Below are 18,628 nucleotides of genomic sequence, written 5' to 3' on the forward strand. Positions count from 1 at the left end.
GTGCTCATGACATCCTATTAAAATTTATGTATTTATTCTTCTCATAGTTTATTTTTTTGTCAATCCCCACTGGAATATAAACTCCATGAGGGCAGAAATCTTTGTCCTTTTATTGTTACTGTTGTATCCTGAATATCTAAAACAGTGTCTGGCTTAGAAAAGTGACTCATTAACATTGAGTCATTAACATTAATTAACATTATTGTTCATATACAAGACTCCTACAGGTTAAATAATTTAAAGCTGTTAAATCCATGTGTATATCATTTTCAACTCTACTATACAGTATATACTAACATTGCTTTTTTTTTTTGGCTGTGCCATGTGGGATCTTAGTTCCCTGATCAGGGATCAAACCCATGCCCCCGGCATAGGGAGCACAGAGTCTTAACCACTGGACCACCAGGGAAGTCCCTGACATTGCTTTTTAAGATGAGCATACCAGCTTACACACCCATCAGCTGTGTACAGGGTTCAAAAATTTTCACATTCTTACTAGCAAATATTATTGAAGCTCTGCAAAATTTTGCTGAGATATGGGTATGAAATGGCTTAAAATTTGTTTTCTCTTAGTAAATAATGAGGTTAAGGATCTTTGCTTATGTTTGTTGGTCATTCCAGATTCCACATCTATGAATTGCCTGTGTATAGTTCTTGTCAATTACTCTGTTTGATTGTTGGCTTTTTTCTTGTTTATTTGTTAATGCTCTCTGTATAGTCTGGATACTGATCCTTGTTGATCATATGGCTTGCAAATATCTTCTGTCAGTCTTCTGTTTGTAGTTTCTACTTGTTTCCGGTATCTTTTGATGTAGTTTTAAATTTTAATGATGTCAAATTTACTAAATTTTTCCTTCACATTTTGTGCAGTTTGTGTATTTTAAAAGAAACCTTGCTTTATTCAAGAGCATAAATAAATGCTTCCAATTTTTTTCTAAAAGTGAAAGGTTTGCTTTTTGACTTTTAAGTCTTTAAACAACTGGAAGTAATTTGTTATTTGTCAACCAAATTTTATTTTTTTTCCATTTATATCAAAACATTGCAGTGCTATTTATCAAATACTGTATATACACATATACACGTACATGCCTACATCTATATTTATTTCTATAAGTAACTGTAGATATTGGGACTTGAGTTCACGCTAATACCTTCAGTTCCAATCCAACACCACAGGATTCATTTCGGCCTTTCTCTTTTTCAGGTTTGTAACTCCTTTTCTGACATGAGGAATCTGGCTCCCAATATCTTGTATATTTACTTAATTGATTAATCCTTCCTGTGTGTAATCAATTTCCCCATGTCGTCTTGCTCCTCTCATGGGCTCAGACCTCAGATCTTACGTTGGTGAAACGTGAATGGTGTCTGTGGAGTAGGTAGTTGTAATATTTCAGTGTAAATTCTCCTGCTGTAGCTTCCTCCCTTCACCCCTCTGAACACTCTTCTCACTCACTGGGGCTCCGAACTCACCCTGGGCTGGGCTGCCACCTCCTCTCCCACTTCCCTTGGCCCTACCTAAAGGCTTTTGGATGGAATTATTCAGGAAGGAAGGTAGGATTTTGTTTATTTTTTTTTTTTTTTTTAGAAATTCACGTTCTTTTATTTATTTATTTATTTATTTATGACTGTGTTGAGTCTTCGTTTCTGTGCGAGGGCTTTCTCTAGTTGCGGCAAGTGGGGACCACTCTTCATCGCAGTGCGCGGGCCTCTCACCATTGCAGCCTCTCTTGTTGCGGAGCACAGGCTCCAGACGCACAGGCTCAGTAATTGTGGCTCACGGGCCCAGTTGCTCCGTGCCATGTGGGATCTTCCCAGACCAGGGCTCGAACCCGTGTCCCCTGCATTGGCAGGCAGATTCTCAACCACTGCGCCACCAGGGAAGCCCGATTTTGTTTAATTTAAAAGAAAATTACTATGGAAAATTTCAAACATATATAAGTGTAAAGAGAATATTACAATGAACCCCCCTCTGCCTGTCATGCAACTTCAACAACTCTCATCTTTGCACCATTTTCTTTCTTTCTCTGTTTCTTTCTGAGTATTTCAAAGCAAATCTAGACATTATATCAGTTCACCCACAAGTACAAATTTCAGTATGAATTTCTGACAAATGAGGACTTTTTTCTTAACATAAACATAGTATCATTATGGCAACTAAATTGGTAGTGATTCCTTAATGTCATTGTGTTATAGTTTTCCCAGTTGTCTCAAATATGCCATTTTACAGTTGTTTTGGTCTGATTAGGGCCCAAATAAGGTTTACCGTTGCATTTGGTTGGTATATCTATTCAGTCTCTTTTAATCTATGACAGCTCCCCTTTCTCCCCTGCCTTTTTGAAAGATGCCATTTATTTGTTGAAGAACCTGAATCTTCTGTTCTATAGAATATAGAATGTCCCACATTCTGGATTTGGTTGATTACTTCTTTTAAGTATCATTTAACTCATTAATTCTCAAACTCAACTGCATACTGGAATCACCTAGGAAATATTTAAAGTCATTCATGCCTGAGTCCCACCCTCTGACATTCTGATTTAATTGATTTCGGTTTCAGCCAAGGTATCAGGATGTTTTAAAAGCTCCCCAATGATCCTAATGTGCTGAGGTGTTTGAAAACTGCTTAACTTGCTTCTGTATCTCACCTATACAAAGGCATTAGGATCTAGAAACTAGATTCAGGTTCACTTATTTTGCCAGTACTTCATGGCAGTGCCCTGTACCTCCTGTGGCAGCTCATCAAGAGAAGAATATTTTCTAGTAGTTTTCCTTTGTAACAGCCTTGACATCTCTCATTTTCTTAAGTTTTATCTCTTTGTTATCCTTTGAACTGCAGAGGGAATAAAAACTAAGGAATAAAAACTCAGGAAGGGGGCTTCCTTGGTGGCGCAGTGGTTGAGAGTCTGCCTGCCGATACGGGGGACACGGGTTCGAGCCCTGGTCTGGGAGGATCCCACATGCCGTGGAGCAACTCGGCCCGTGAGCCGCAACTACTGAGCCTGCGCATCTGGAGCCTGTGCTCCGCAACGAGAGGCCGGCGCACCGCGATGAAGAGTGGCCCCCCACTCGCCGCAACTGGAGAAAGCCCTCGCACAGAAACGAAGACCCAACACAGCCAAAAATAAATAAATAAATAAATTTATTTAAAAAAACCAAAAAAAACTCAGGAAGGTATCAGCATGGTATTCTTCCATTTAATAAACTTCTATCAAACTTGTATTCCATGGGTAGAAAGGGGACTTACTGACATCTTGGTCCACCAAAATAACTTTGCAGTCATTTCTGGCTTAAAATCTAATCCTGCCTGGTTCAAAGGAATCTCGGGGCTTCCATTTTAGGGTAGGCCTAATTTATTATAGGCCAGGCATTGTTCTAAGCACTTTACACAAAAACTCACCTTAATGCTCACAACATCCCTTTCATCAATGCAATAATCAATAAACAGTCTATAATAATAATAGAAAAGAGTTTCATTCGAGCCAAACTGAGGACTGTAACCCAAGAGACATGGATTCAAGAAGCACTTGAATTGTGTTCTGTCAGACTACAAAATGGGGGGTGGGGGCTTAGGTAGGCAAAAAACAATTTGTACACAAATTGTCAAGAATTAGGATTGGAGGGGACTTCCCTGGTGGTCCAGTGTTTAAGAATCTGCCTTACAATGCAGGGGACATGGGTTCGATCCCTGGTTGGGGAACTAAGATCCCACATGCCACAGGGCAACTAAGCCCACGTGCTCTAGAGCCCATGCACCACAACTAGAGAGCCTGTGTGCTGCAACTACTGAGCCTGCACGTGCGCCACAACGAAAGATCCCACAGGCCACAACTAAGACCTGACACAGCCAAATAAATAAATAAAAGAATTAGGATTGGAGCTGGCAAGAAGTAAGGGTGCTTGCTAAGCAAGGGTTGGTTGGGGTCCAAAATGGGTTACATAGTTACAAGGGGAGACCTTGAGACCGTAAGGTTGCAGCTGGCAGCTACTAGCAGATATTGTTTTGAGAATAGCTGGTAGTGTCCTTGAGTTTGATACAGTTCAGAAAATTCAGGTTCTCAGTGACGCAGGAACATTTCTGAAACCACATGCACAATGGTTACCCGGTTCCGTTTTGGATGCCTGAACCACAGTTTCATATCTTGTCAGAACAAAGAACAAATATCAAACATGACAGGGGTGCATTCCTTCAAGGTTTCAAAAGAGACAGATTAGCACATACACAGCGAGTCAGCATGACCTTGGTGTCTGGGAAGGGACCCTCATCTTCGAAGGAGTAATAGCATTGGCATCATGGGCGGGGTGGGGGGGCATTTATCTCTATCTTCAAAGTGGACATGGTGAACAATATGGTAAATGCATTCTTTTTTAATGGTTAGAACAGATGTACATCATATAAGTCAGAATGACTTCCCCATACCTCAACAGGTGAAAATTTCCTCCATCACTATCTACTGTTACTATCCCCATTTATAGATTGGGAAAGTCAGGCACAGAGAGGATAAGTAATTTACCAAGGTCACCCAGCTAGTACGTGGTACAGCCAGGATTACATACCCAGGTATCTTGGCTTGAGAGTCGGTGGATCTAACCACTATGCAAGACCATAAATGAGGGCTGGAAAGAAACAAGAAGAATGAAAGCCCAAGATAATATGGTCCCTGATGCCAGGGACTAGAGAGTTTCTGGAAGTGGGAAGCCTGGAAATCCTGGTTGCCTGAGAGGAAGCCATGGAAAATAGAAAGTGGTAACTGTTGTGTGTGGAGGGGAAGAGGGACAGAATCTCTAGTTACTTTTTTTTTTTTTTTTTTTTTTTTTTTTTTTTTTTTTTTATAGCTACTTTATTTATTTATTTTATTTTATTTTTGGCTGTGTTGGGTGCTCGGTTCATGCGAGGGCTTTCTCTAGTTGAGGCAAGCGGGGGCCACTCTTCATCGCGGTGCGGGGACCGCTCTTCATCGCGGTGCGGGGACCGCTCTTCATCGCGGTGCGCGGGCCTTTCACCATCGCGGCCCCTCCCGTCGCGGGGCACAGGCTCCAGACGCGCAGGCTCAGCAGTTGTGGCTCACGGGCCCAGCTGCTCCGCGGCATGTGGGATCTTCCCAGACCAGGGCTCGAACCCGTGTCCCCTGCATTAGCAGGCAGACTCTCAACCACTGCGCCACCAGGGAAGCCCTCTAGTTACTTTTGCAGGAGCAATTTCAATGGCTTTGTTGGCAGTTTGCCGCCTACAGTGTGTTAAGGTGAGGACTAGAGTCAGAGATAGGAGGGCTTTCTTTCAAGTAGTTGAGCCTTGAAAGGGAGGGAAGAATGGCAGCTGGAGTGGAGCAAGAGCCAGGGGCAGCCACTGCTTCTCCAAGCAAGTGCCTGGTGATGTGTTTTTCGATGTTTCTGAGAGAAAGGGCATGTCCTCCTGCCTGGTGCTCTGAGGAAGCCCTGCTTTCTTCTGAATTTTAGTGTCAATTTTATGCCAGCTCTGTAGTCAAGCTTTACATCAGAGCATGGGGTGGGGGGCACAAGAGCATCCTTACAGGACTGTAAGATCTAGTCTTATTTCTTATGATACAGAGCCGGTCATCCTTTTTTTCTCCTTCCCCTAACTGCTTCCCTTGAGTGGAGGTAAGGGCATGGTTGCTAACGGGTTAACTCGGGGACAACCACCGAGAGGTGCTTCCTAGAGAGCCCGGGAAGTGGCATTGATTCCCACCGAGGCTTCCTGTGCCCCAGCCTCAATTTTTCTCCAGCATCTGGAATCTGTTCATTCCACCAAGACATCCTTTGGGGTTACTTATTGTGGGGTTCGGGGTGGGGTGCAGAGGAGGACGCTGCAAAGGCACGGACTACAGGGGGCAATCTGTGAAGTTGCGCCCCAGGGGTGTCCTGGGCCCCTGGACACGCGGAAGGGGACCACTGCAGTTTTACAGTAAAATTGTGATTTCCCACCTTTCAAGAATTTTCCGAAGAAATACAGCTCCCAGCTATAGTGAGGCCCAAGTACTGCCTTGGTCCAGGATGGCTAGAGAATCGAAGGAAAGCGCAGCCTTGGACGCCCAGTCTGCAGAGGACCGGACCGGGATCCTGACCGTGAAGGTGGAGAAGGAGGAAGCCTCCGCCTTGGCTGCTGAGGCGGGCGCCCCAGTCAGCCCAGCTCCGGGCTCCGAGCACTCCCGCCAGCGCTTCCGAGGCTTCCGCTACCCGGAGGCTGAGGGGCCCCGCGAGGCTCTGAGCCGGCTCTGGGAGCTCTGCCGACTGTGGCTGCGGCCTGAGGTGCACACAAAGGAGCAGATCCTGGAGCTGCTGGTGCTGGAGCAGTTCCTGACCATCCTGCCGGGGGACCTGCAGAGCTGGGTGCGGAAGCAGCATCCCGAGAGCGGGGAGGAGGTGGTGGTGCTCTTGGAGTATTTGGAGAAGCAGTTGGATGAGCCGATGCCGCAGGTAGAGAGAACAGGTTTAGCCTCTGAAAGCTGTGGTCTGTATCTTCCTGAAATCTCCAGATCAGAGTGAGGGGCTTTTCTTTAAGATCCAGAAGTTCTCAGTCTCTTTTTGTACCATGAACCTCTTTGCCAGTAAGGTGAAGTCCCTGAACTCCTTCACGTAATAGTATTTTTTAAATACATAAAGGAAAATATAAAGAATTAAAAAGAACTCAATTATATTGAAATACAGTTAGCAAAGCATTAAATGTATGATAAAGTTATATATGTGCTTTTTAAAATTAATACACTGAATAGTAACATCTAGGGACAGGCCTAATAACTAGTATAATTTCAAAGTGGTGATGAATGACTTTGACATTTACCTGGTTGTAATGTGATATGAGAACATATGCAGTTTCAGTTGGTGACAGATTCCTGTGTACTGCTTATAGCACCTTGGTTTGTGGCTTCCATTCATAATTGAAGGAAATGCTAAATTTTGCTTAGAAGCTAGTAAAAATCAAGTTATTTTTCCTATTCACATTCATGGAATACGTGGGAGGGAGTCGGTGGACCACAAGTTAGAAACCCCAGGGTTCATTTTTACTTGCATCTTCCTGAATGTTGTATGAGTCTATTTTCCCTTTGCAGCATTCTGTGTCCTTGTGTGTTCCTTTCAGCGTGTACATAACCAGACCAAAGACTTCTAACCTGTGACCCAGAGACCAAGGTTCTTGAGTTGGCATTAGTGCCCCTTAGCCCTGTAACAGAAGAATCATTTCAAGTCTCAGCTTCAGGCTCTTCATATATTCTTTACAGAAGATATGGGAAATTCTAAGCTGCACATGAGCTAATTATTATGAAAGTGACTTGAAAATTAATTAATGACAAATATCTGGAAGGAAATCTTCATTTAATGAGGACATACCGTGTACCAGGCCCTGTGTTAGGTGATTTCACACACTGCAATCTTATTTGCTGGTCTCCAAAACCCTGTAAGCTAGAAATTATTATTTTCATTTTTTAGATAAGAAAACATATTAGTATTCTCTGAGAACTTAGCCCCAATTCCCAAAGAGTTTTCATAAAAGCACAAATATATATAATGAGGGAGCACAGAGTAATGCTTAAGAACGTGGGCGCTGGATTCATTCTGCCTGAGCTCCCATCCTAACATTTCTTTTAGCTGGGTGACCTTGGGCAAGTTGCTTAAACATTGTGCCTCAGTTTCCCCATTACAAAAATACAGATAATAAAAGTACCTAGCTCATAAGGTTGTTGCGCTCTGCATCAAGTGAGTTAATATTCATAAAGCTCTTAGAAATAGTGCCTGGGAAATAGAAAGTACTAGCACATAGAGAGTGTGATAGAAGTGTCTGATGAATAAATAAATGAATGACTTCTAGGTCCCAGGTGGTGACCAGGGGCAAGAACTGCTCTGTTGCAAGATGGCAGTGTTGACAGCAGCTCAGAGGTCACGAAATACCCAGTTCCAGCCAAGAAAAGCTCCACTCAAGCATGAATCTTTGGGATCCCATTCCTTACCAGACAGAGGTGAGTATTATCTTCTGGGCAGTATGAATACTGCAGACTCCAACCAATTTCATTTAAGGATCACCTAAAAGATCTGTTGATAGGTGTCTTATATGCCCCTTGCAGATCTACTTTACTTTGAGACTGAGACTAATAGGGAAATTTCAAACAATAGTGGAAAGCTTTCCTAACCAAACCTGGATATGGTAAATAAGACTTTATTAAAATTGGTGTTTGGAAAGAGTTGATTTTTGTAGCAACACAGTGATCTCCATTCATTCAACATATATTTCTGGAGGCTCCCTACGTGATAGCCAGTGTTATAGGTACCAGGGATAGCATTGTCAGTAGGACAGATTTCTTCCTCCAATGGAGCTTACATTCTAGTAAGGAGGATAGCAAATAAATTAATATGATTTCAGATATTGGTGAGTGCTATGAGGAATATAAGGCAGAATATGTAAAGCCAGTCAGAATATTCCAGAATTGTAGGATTTCTACAAACCAAAGAGTATAAATCTTCTAAACCTGTCAGTTAGAACAGGGTGAAAATCACTCAGTAGGAAACTGTTATATGTTCCCGAGTGTTCCCCATGTACTGTGAACATCTGGGCGGATTTCCAAGACAAACAACACTAGGATACACCAGCCAACAGGAAATCTTTATTTCTGAACAGAGGTCCTAGCCTAACCTAACTTGTTTCCTGCCTCCAGCAAAGTTCACCTTTTATAGGAAAACCTAAAGTTCCCCTTTACTTCTCTCAAATCTGAGCAAGTTCTATATAAGCAGACTCCCATTTCCTCCTTTCTGGGCGCAGCCTTATCTGGCTCCTCTTAGTCTTTCAGAACTAAAGAATAAAGCACCCAGGGCTTCCCTGGTGGCGCAGTGGTTAAGAATCTACCTGCCGATGCTAGGGGACACGGGTTCGAGTCCTGCTCCGGGAAGATCCCACATGCTGTGGAGCAGCTGAGCCTGTGTGCCACAACTACTGAGCCTGTGCTCTAGAGCCCACAAGCCACAACTACTGAGCCTGCGTGCCACAACTACTGAAGCCCATGTGCCTAGAGCCTGTGCTCTGCAACAAGAGAAGCCACTGCAATGAGAAGCCTGTGCACCGCAAGGAAGAGTAGCCCCCACTCGCCACACTAGAGAAAGCCTGCTCACAGCAACGAAGACCCAATGCAGCCAAAAATTTTAAAAAAGAATAAAGCATCCAAAGAGCTACTAAAGAAATTTTAACAACAAAAATCCTTGGCACTTCCCTGGTGGTCCAGTGCTTAAGACTCCGTGCTTCCACTGCAGGGTGCGTGGGTTCAATCCCTGGTCAGGGAAGTTCCTCATGCCGCGTGGTGCGGCCAAAAAAAGAAACCACAGAAATCCTCTTATTCCCTCTCTCAGCAAAATTCAAGATTAAAGACTCTTCAGATGGAATGCTTTGTTTTGTTTTTATGTTGCTACCATTTCTTACCAAGGATCCAGCCCATCGTTTTGTGCATCTGTGGAGTACACCACATCTCTTCAGGCCCTAGGATTTGAGCTGGCAGGGATCAGGAATTTTGGAAAGACACACTGTATAAGCTTCTTTATGGGAATTTATGCAGTTTTTGAACTTGGACTTCACGGCTCAGGGAGGCTGAATGCCAGGGAGGTTGAATGTCAGGGTCAATCTCATCCAGAGCTTCTTTCCTTCTTAGTTCTCCAGGTTCCTAGGCTTGCCTCTGGAGGGCGCTGCAGAGAAGATGCAGTGGTAGCCACCAGGCTTTCTCCAGAGTCCCAGGTGAGGTGGAGCCCCTGTCCCTCCCCCAGCACCCAGCACCCTTCACTGCTGATGGGCTTCCCATCAGATCCCTTTCTCTCCACGCCTCCTCCACCCTCATCCTGGATCTACATGGAGTTTGAGTATTCTCATTTATCCCAAGGTTGCTAATCATCATCTGTCATTATTTTGGTGTTCACTTAAGAGGATTTTCCTGTTTCACTCCTAGCTTGGAGACTGTGCTTCCCTGCTCTTCCTAGCCATCTGTTTGGTCAGCTCCTTCATCAAGGAGATTTTCTTCTTCAGCAAGGGAAATTTAGCAAATACAAACTGAAGATTTTGTTGTGATGGTGATTTAGTTTTGTTTTTTTAAGTATCATAAACTATGCTGCTGGTGAGGGATATAAAGTCATGCCTGCTGCCCTCTAGGAACTTAAACTTGAAGGAACAGATAGGGCATGTGCTTTCAGTCTAAGATTTAATATTACAATTTGAATAGTCTTTACTTAACCTGGATTTTAATTTCTTACCCAGTCTTTCATGTCCTGCTTGAAGATCTCAGTATTTGAGGCTCTGTAGAACCTATTTTCCCTGGTTTTTCCTCACCTCAGACCTAGATTTCATTGTATTTTAAAATCATTAATACAAATAAGCCCCCATCCCCACTTTGCCAAGGCACACCACAAATATTTTGAAAAGTTTGGATATGGTTCCACTCCTTTCACTGCACTGGCCCTTGTTTTTCCAAACCTTTCACCTTCTGGACTGTTTAGATGTTTATATGAAAGTACTGATAATGTGTGTACTTATTTCCTTTAATGGTTATTTTTTTGACAGAGATGTTATTAGAGATAGGGTTAAGTAGGCATAAGTATGCTATACTTGCTTTTTTGTAAAGAGCTCCTGTAAAGGGAACACTCCTTCATTGCATGTACCCAGCTTTGGGAGTGATTTTGGGCAAGAGGAATTACATGGAATTCCTCACTGTTTCAGGGGCTGTTGAAAATGGAAGATGTGGCCCTGACCCTCGCTCCTGGATGGACACAGCTGGATTCATCTCAGGTGAACTTCTACAGAGATGAAAGGCAGGAGAACTATGGCAGCCTGATCTCCTTGGGTAAGACTAATGGGCACTGATTTCTTATAAGGTTTCCTGGCTTCCTTTGTGTATTAGAATCTACTAGGCTGTTAGAAACTGTTTGAATTATGTTTGGAATTAGAACCACCATTTCTGAATCCCAACTACTAACCAGCTGTGTGACTAGTTTATTAACCCTTCTGAGCCTTGCTTTTCTATCTGTCCTGCCAGTGTCCTGGTCAGTTCAGTTTAAGTGGGATGAAGGAGGTACAGCCCTTAGTACAGGTCCAGCTCATAGTAGATGCTCAGTAAATGCTGATTTCTTCCCCTTCCCTTCCTGTTGCTAGCCCTGATAGTGCAGGAGAGCTGAGGGGTCTCTTCAGGAAGTGGGCCATGGGACCATAGAGTGAGAGCTAGAAGTGAGCCAGAGATTGACTGCAGAGCCTGGCCTTAGAGATGAGCATGCAGTGCAGAGGCGCACAAGATTGCCTGGCTTGTCTGAGTTCACATAGCTCACTACAGCACAGTGCGGGCTCCAGCTCAGATCTCCCAGCACTGATGCCAGTTTTATTTGGCAGACCCTGCCTCTGCCTGGGGTGCAGCCAGAGATGACTGCACCTTCTAGTGGTCAGTGAGTTCTGAGTTCCTACTTTCCCTGTTTCTCATAGAACATTTCAGAAATCCTTTCACTTGCCTTGTTTACTGTCACCTTCTGCTCAGCCCTTTTAGTATCTAATCCTAAGCACATGGCCCTGCCTTACTTTCTTAGAACTTAGAGCATCTGCATTTATCCCCAGCACAGTGTTCAGGCCTCACCACCTTCCCTCCAATCTCTCCATTCCCAGATTGTACCCTTCTTCCAATGGCCCCATTCTCATTCTCATTCCCTCCCCAGCACCCCTGTTCTCCCCCTTTATTCCCATCTTTATTCTAATACTTAAATCTTCATCCATGGCATATATACACCTCTACAATTCTTGCCTCCCTGGGACTCATCACAAAGCTTTCCTCTGTGGCAGGGCATAAGTGACAGTTGCTGGCCATTTGTTGTTCAGGTGGTGCAGTGCAGACGAAGATCAGGGACCTGCCTCCAGACGAGGACCATCCAGGACAAGAGTCTGGTCAGATACCATGCCACTTGGGTGAAGCCATTGGCCAGATTCCTGCACGTGCAGAAGCTGGTGATCAGGAGGGCAGGTTACAAAGAAAGCAGAAAAGTGCTGCAGGGAATAGGCGGCATTACTGTCATGAATGTGGAAAGACTTTTGCTCAGAGTTCAGGCCTGACTAAGCACAGGAGAATCCACACTGGGGAGAAACCCTATGAATGCGAGGAGTGTGGCAAGACCTTCATCGGGAGCTCTGCCCTCGTCATACATCAGAGAGTCCACACTGGGGAGAAACCTTATGAGTGTGAGGAATGTGGCAAGGTCTTCAGTCACAGTTCAAACCTTATCAAACACCAGAGAACTCACACTGGGGAGAAGCCCTACGAGTGTGATGACTGTGGGAAAACCTTTAGCCAGAGCTGCAGCCTCCTTGAACATCACAAAATCCACACTGGGGAGAAGCCATACCAGTGCAACGTGTGCGGCAAAGCCTTTAGGCGCAATTCACATCTCCTGAGACATCAGAGGATCCACGGCAATAAAAACGTTCAGAATCCTGACCGTGGAGAGACCTGGGAGAGTCAGGGGAGGCTGGAAAGCCAGTGGGAAAATGTTGAGGCTCCCGTGTCTTATAAATGTAATGAGTGTGAGAGAAGTTTCACTAGGAATAGAAGCCTTATTGAGCATCAAAAAATCCACACTGGTGAGAAACCCTATCAGTGTGATACATGTGGAAAAGGCTTCACCCGAACTTCATACCTTATTCAACATCAGAGAAGCCACGTTGGGAAAAAAATTCTGTCTCCATGACCCATGTCTTATATGCCAGAGTTGGTGCTCACTCCTCGTTGAACTGAAGCCAGCCTGGAGCCCTTGCTGACTAGAAAATTGTGAGCTGGGCTTTATTTACTCCCACATGTCATCAGGTGTTTGTTAGAAAATAGAGACTGGCTGAGATGAATTATCTTCTACATCTTAGAAGGTGATTGAAAAAAAAAACAACTTGTTTGATAAGAGGCTATGGGAGAGTTGTCTGGAAGAGGTCAGACCTGAAATGATTCTCACCTTTTAGACTTAAATGGGCTTCTAGACTGGCTAATTAATCACCCTCGGCCAGCACTTTATGACGTCTCCTGGGTGGATGGCTCTGATTTGGGGCGCTGCTGCTCTGACTGTTCATTTTGCCTATAATGAATTCCTCACCAGTTGGTTGGATCAATGTCTTATACCCCCATTGTGCCTTGCATACAGGTGCTATAAACATTTATTAAATATACCAGTGAAACGACCTTCATAGTTCTGAAAATCTAATGTTGATGATTTCTGAGGACTATCTAAGGCCATTTGTGTTCATCTAATTCTCTGAGGTTCTAGATTCTGGGTCTAGAATATTTATCTAGATTCCGATTCTAGTATATTTATTGTCAAATACGTAAGATTGTCAGAGTTGGGGTGGAGGAATCCATATTTCTTCACCAGCGTAGTAGTTATAGTAAGAATGCCTTAAACAGCTTCTTTATCATTAAGACATTGTGAGACTGCTCCATCTGTACAATTCCAGTCTATAGTCAACATTAACTACATTAGTTCATATTAATTTTGCTACTCTTTAGGGGGAAACCTTTCACATTCAGGTAAATAAAAATCAGTTTATCAAGTCAGATCAAAACTATTATGAATCTTGACGAAAATCCTATGATGCGAGAATTCCCTGGCTGTCCAGTGGTTAGGACTTCACACTGTCACTGCTGAGGGCCCAGGTTCGATTCTTAGTTGGGGAACTAAAATCCCACAGGCTGCACAGCCAAAAAAATTTAAAAATTAAAAAAAAAAATCCTATGATCCTCAACAGCTTGTTTCTCACCTTTTGGTTATCTTGGGCCTAACCAAGTGCCCAGACACCATCCATATCCCTCTCTCCCAACTTAAAGCCAACTGTGCATGAAAGCTCATGCCAGCTAAGCTTAAACTCCCTCCAAGTCAGAGGATTCACACCAAACACTTATAACAAGTATTGTTCATGTTTTCAAAACTGCCCTGTGGCTGGGGAGAGGAAGATTGGGTCAGAGGCAGCCAATGTTGATAGAGACCCGAGTATGGGCAGTAGGAGAAAATGTATCTTTTCAGAAACACATTGGGAGTCCTGGGTATCTGACCAAAACGATTCCACGACATTCAAAGTATCAACCTGTGAAGTCAAGACTCTCAATAAGAATTTCATGATATCTCCTGTTTTCACCCAGATCACCTTCTGCTAAGTTCTTCAAAGACTGCTACCTTCTTCATAGGTGCCTGAGTGCCCGTCCCCAGCTTCCAGCTTTAACAAGAATGGGTTCTGCCTCTGAGGAAATCCCGGACCACGTTTTGTTCAGTCCCCAGCATAGCATTTTCTTCTGTTCTCAAGTACCCTTGCTGGATTCCTGCTCTGAAGTACCCCTCGCTGACTAGGGACTTTGCAAACTGTGGGGCTCTTCCTTTATCACTTTCCTACAATCTTTCACTGCCTTCATTATCCCCTTGTTGCAGTATAATTTAAAACTTTGGTGTTCTAAAATCCTGTAGACGTCCTCCAGTTAATCTTTTCTAGCCTTTTAAAATTTCCTTTTAAATTAACCGTATTTTTGTTACCTCCGCAAAGCTAGCCATTTCCTCTTGTCTCCTTATCTTTATTTTTCCTAAATATTTGCTAATAGCCCTGATCTTAAACACTGTTCATTTTTCTTTGGTGTTTGTTTCTTATGTCATGTGAAGAGATACATATAAAGCCTTTTACAAACCAGAAAACATTATACACTTAATAAGTATAATTTATGGAGATTAACAAAGGACCACTGCGCCTCCTTTCGCTCTTTCTACTCCTTCCGAACTTAAAAGACTTCTCCATAGAGGAGGGAAAGATTATAGAAAAATACTTTTGAGTGCCTACTATGCCTGACAATGAAAGCGATAAAGCATACGCACACACCATGCATACATACTTGGGCTTAGGCTTTCAGTATAGTAACATTGATAAGACTTGCACATAAAAATAAGACAGTGCCGTGGTAAATAACTTGTGAGTGGTGAACTGAATGCTGTGGAAGTTAAGAGGAGGGAAAGGTTACTTCTGGCTGTGTGCTATTATTGCATGGACAGAGTGACATGTTAACTGAAAAGACTAAAGGAGTTTGTCAAATTTAGTAACTAAGGCAAGTTTGAAGACGTACATACATTGTAGCGGCCTTCAGTGCCAGAGCAAGGGGTTGAAATTTTATTCAGTAACACTGGGGAGCCACTGACATTTTATGATAAAAATATTATTTAGGAAACTATCTGGCATTATTGTATAATTTCAGATTGAAAAGTTACTTTGCTGATAGGCTTTTAGGCACCCCACTTTTCTATATAACAAATGTGTGTTTATAAGTAAGTGAATTATAAAATGGGTTTAACTCTAGCCTATTAAAAAGGATGGTCAAAAAAATTATTTTCAGATGAAATTAGACCCCATAAAATAAGCTGCTTAGTTAGATATAAGCAGTATATAAAGTGGAATAAAATGTCACTTTTCATGCTTTTAAAAATTGTTTTCAGGAATTTTAGTGTCAATTAGCCATTCTGTTGGATTGGCCAAAAAGTTCATTCGGGTTTGGGAAGTTTTTGGCCAGCCCAATACTTCACTTCTCCAACTGAAACAATGCTGAAATCCTCCATTTTCTTTCTTCTTCCTTTTCATTAATAAGTAACTAATTATAGCTATTTTTTCTACTTGGGTAGAATGAATAGTTACAATGAAAAGAGATTTTTGATGAATAGCCCTCCTAGATGGGTTCTTAATTTTGGTAAAGATGTGTGTATTCCTGCAGAAGATTCTGTTTCTTTTCCTTCTCCAGCTGCGTTGGGTCTTCGTTGCTGCGCACGGGCTTACTCTAGTTGCGGGTGAGCGGGGGCTACTCTTTGTTGCGGTGCATGGGCTTCTCATCGTGGTGGCTTCTCTTGTTGCAGAGCATGGGCTCTAGGCGCCCGGGCTTCAGTTATGGTGCAGGGGCTCAGTAGTAGTGGCTTACGGGCTCTAGAGCTCAGGCTCAGTAGTTGTAGCGCACGGGCTTAGTTGCTCCGGGGTACGTGGGATCTTCCCTGTGTCCCCTGCATTGGCAGGCGGATTCTTAACCACTGCGCCACCAGGGAAGCCCCTCTTCCTCCTCCTTTAGTGGGAAAAAAATAGTAGGAGTGCCAACTTACCTCACAGGATTGTGAGGATCTGCTCATACAAATAAGAAGTGCTGGGTAAATAATCTGAAAACGTTAATATTGGGCTTCCCTGGTGGCGCAGTGGTTGAGAGTCTGCCTGCCAATGCAGGGGACGCGGGTTCGAGCCCTGGTCTGGGAGGATCCCACATGCCGCGGAGCAAGTGGGCCCATGAGCCACAACTACTGAGCCTGTGCGTCTGGAGCCTGTGCCCCGCAACAAGAGAGGCTGCGACAGTGAGAAGTCCGCACACCGCGATGAGGAGTGGCCCCCGCTTGCCACAACTAGAGAAAGCCCTCACATAGAAAGGAAGACCCAACACAGCCAAAAAAAAAAAAAAAAAAAAAATCCCCCCAAATTCTGGCAATCTTTAAGCAAAAAGAACTTCCCAAATTAAAAAAAAAAAAAAAGTTAATATTGATAGAGAAATGGAGGTTAAACACTTTGTTAGCCAAAACCTCTATGTATTGGAATGACAATTGTTTAATAGTAAAGGCTCTCTAAAAAAAGTGTCCTGACACAAGCGTGTGACAGTATTGATCTTATCTTGTAATGATGTCCCAAATCATCTGTGTGGTTCCATCTCAATTATTCATAATGAGAACTTCACTCAGTAAACTTAATTTATCTACTTTTCTCTAAACACACTTTTTAGTCTATCTTTTGTTACTCCTTGTGATAGCTAAAATTGGGTCTGATGAATTAAAATACGGGAACTTTTTTTCAGTCAGCTCTGTAGATGTGGTACCTATTTCGTACGTTTCAAATGGAGTTGCTGCTACAGAAATATTTGGGGATGACTACTTTCCTGTGGACTTTTTTTTGTTAACATAACATTTTATTGTAGAAATATCCTTTTATTTCTGCATCTACCCACATTTCTCACTTTGTACCATTAGCAATTCCTTTCTATTTACCACATCAATCTAAGCTAAGACCTTGGAATTTGAACATAGCAAGTGCTCCTGGTCTCCTTTCCCAATTAATGGCTGAATACTATGATATATTCCTGCCTGTTCCATGTATTTTGTTTATTAGGAATTGGGTTGTCATCCAAAATCCTCTGCACAACTTTCCAAATTCCCATTTTTATTCAAATTCCTAAGCTACTTCAAGATTTTTAAGGGTCTAGGAAAAAAAAAATCTGAACAACCCTAATGTAACTTATTTGTATAATAGTAATAAACCATGTGATTATTCCTTTCATCTGAGTGAATTCTTAAACAGCTAACACATTGCATAATTTCCAAGCTGTCAGAAAATAACTATAGTTTCAGGTATTAACTAAAGTGTTAAAACTTTTAACCATTTTCTTCCCTCTGTTCCTCACCAATTCTGCCCATCAGCATTGGGATGCTCGGAAATGAAGTTTGTAGCCTTTCAGACCCGCTACAGCAGGGCATATAGAAGCGCTGAGGCATATGTGTGAGATAAATGACAGGCTTACCAGAGCATCCTTAGCCCCTAGCAGAGTTCCTATTAAATGAGTGAAACTGGAAATTGATCCAGCTTGTTCTTTTGTATTATTTGTGAAATAAAATTCATATTTTATGGCAAGACAAGGAAAATTTAAACATAAAAAATTTTCTCTGGGGACTTCCCTGGCGGTCCAGTGGTTAAGACTCTGTGTTTCCACTGCAGGGGGCCTGGGTTCAATCCCTGGTCGGGGAACTAAGACCCCGCATGCCGCGTGGTGTGGCCAAAAAAAAAAAAAAAAAAAAATTTTTCTCTGCCCTTTGGCCTCCTCTCTTTCCTCTACTGTGCATTGTGTATCTGCATTATGCATCAACCAAACCTCCCCATCAGCAGAAATACCTGTTCAACCATATAGAGCAACATTCTAGCACCAACAAGATACTCCTTAAAAGATAACATTCCTTCTTAATGGGAAAAAAGCCCCTTAAAATGAAATGTAGAGAAAAGCTCTCTCTCCATGTTTGGGCCTCTGTCATCATTAGAAAAATTCACTCTGGAGTTAGTTTATAAATGTGATCATATTGTCTATGGCGCTTCTTTTGCTCTACAATGGCAGCACCCCAATTAAGCAAAATGTTATTTTCTCAAAAAATTGTTTTCATTCTTCCCATCAGAAGACCTGTATTATGAAAATTTGTACTCAATTATTATAGTTTAAATAAGATAATTATATTTCATTAATAAAAATGTGTGGAAATTTGTTTTTTGTCTTATTATATAAGTGCATACATAATAGCCTCAATTTTGTCTCTTGGCCCACATAGTCTAAAATATTTACTATTGGCCTTTTACAGAAAAAGTTTGCTAATCCCTGTTCTAGATAATAGTTTTCTTAAGGAACAAAACTATATTCTAAACTAATTCTATATATTATCTGAAAGAGATATTCCATCAATCAGTCAATATTGAAAACCCCATCTAATACAAAGTGGCTTTATTTTATCCAAAAGAATTTTTTTTTACATAAAGTATGACATTTTTACTTCTGTAATACTTTATCTATTGTGATATTTCACCATACATGTGACCATTCATTTT

The 18,628-nt window shown here is 42.4% G+C and overlaps 1 protein-coding gene across 1 annotated transcript; it reads left to right on the forward strand.

Moving 5' to 3' along the window:
* The first annotated feature begins 5,749 nt into the window (after window positions 1–5,749).
* Window positions 5,750–13,076, forward strand: ZKSCAN4 (zinc finger with KRAB and SCAN domains 4). Its single transcript, XM_036869533.1, has 5 exons — window positions 5,750–6,429; window positions 7,817–7,964; window positions 9,639–9,721; window positions 10,694–10,817; window positions 11,834–13,076. Exons 1-5 carry the CDS (start codon window positions 6,007–6,009, stop codon window positions 12,694–12,696), a joined length of 1,641 nt encoding a protein of 546 aa, XP_036725428.1. The 5' UTR covers window positions 5,750–6,006; the 3' UTR covers window positions 12,697–13,076.
* The last annotated feature ends 5,552 nt before the right edge of the window (window positions 13,077–18,628 follow it).

The sequence above is a fragment of the Balaenoptera musculus genome, chromosome 11 (assembly GCF_009873245.2).
Source record: "Balaenoptera musculus isolate JJ_BM4_2016_0621 chromosome 11, mBalMus1.pri.v3, whole genome shotgun sequence".
Taxonomy (NCBI): domain Eukaryota; kingdom Metazoa; phylum Chordata; class Mammalia; order Artiodactyla; family Balaenopteridae; genus Balaenoptera; species Balaenoptera musculus.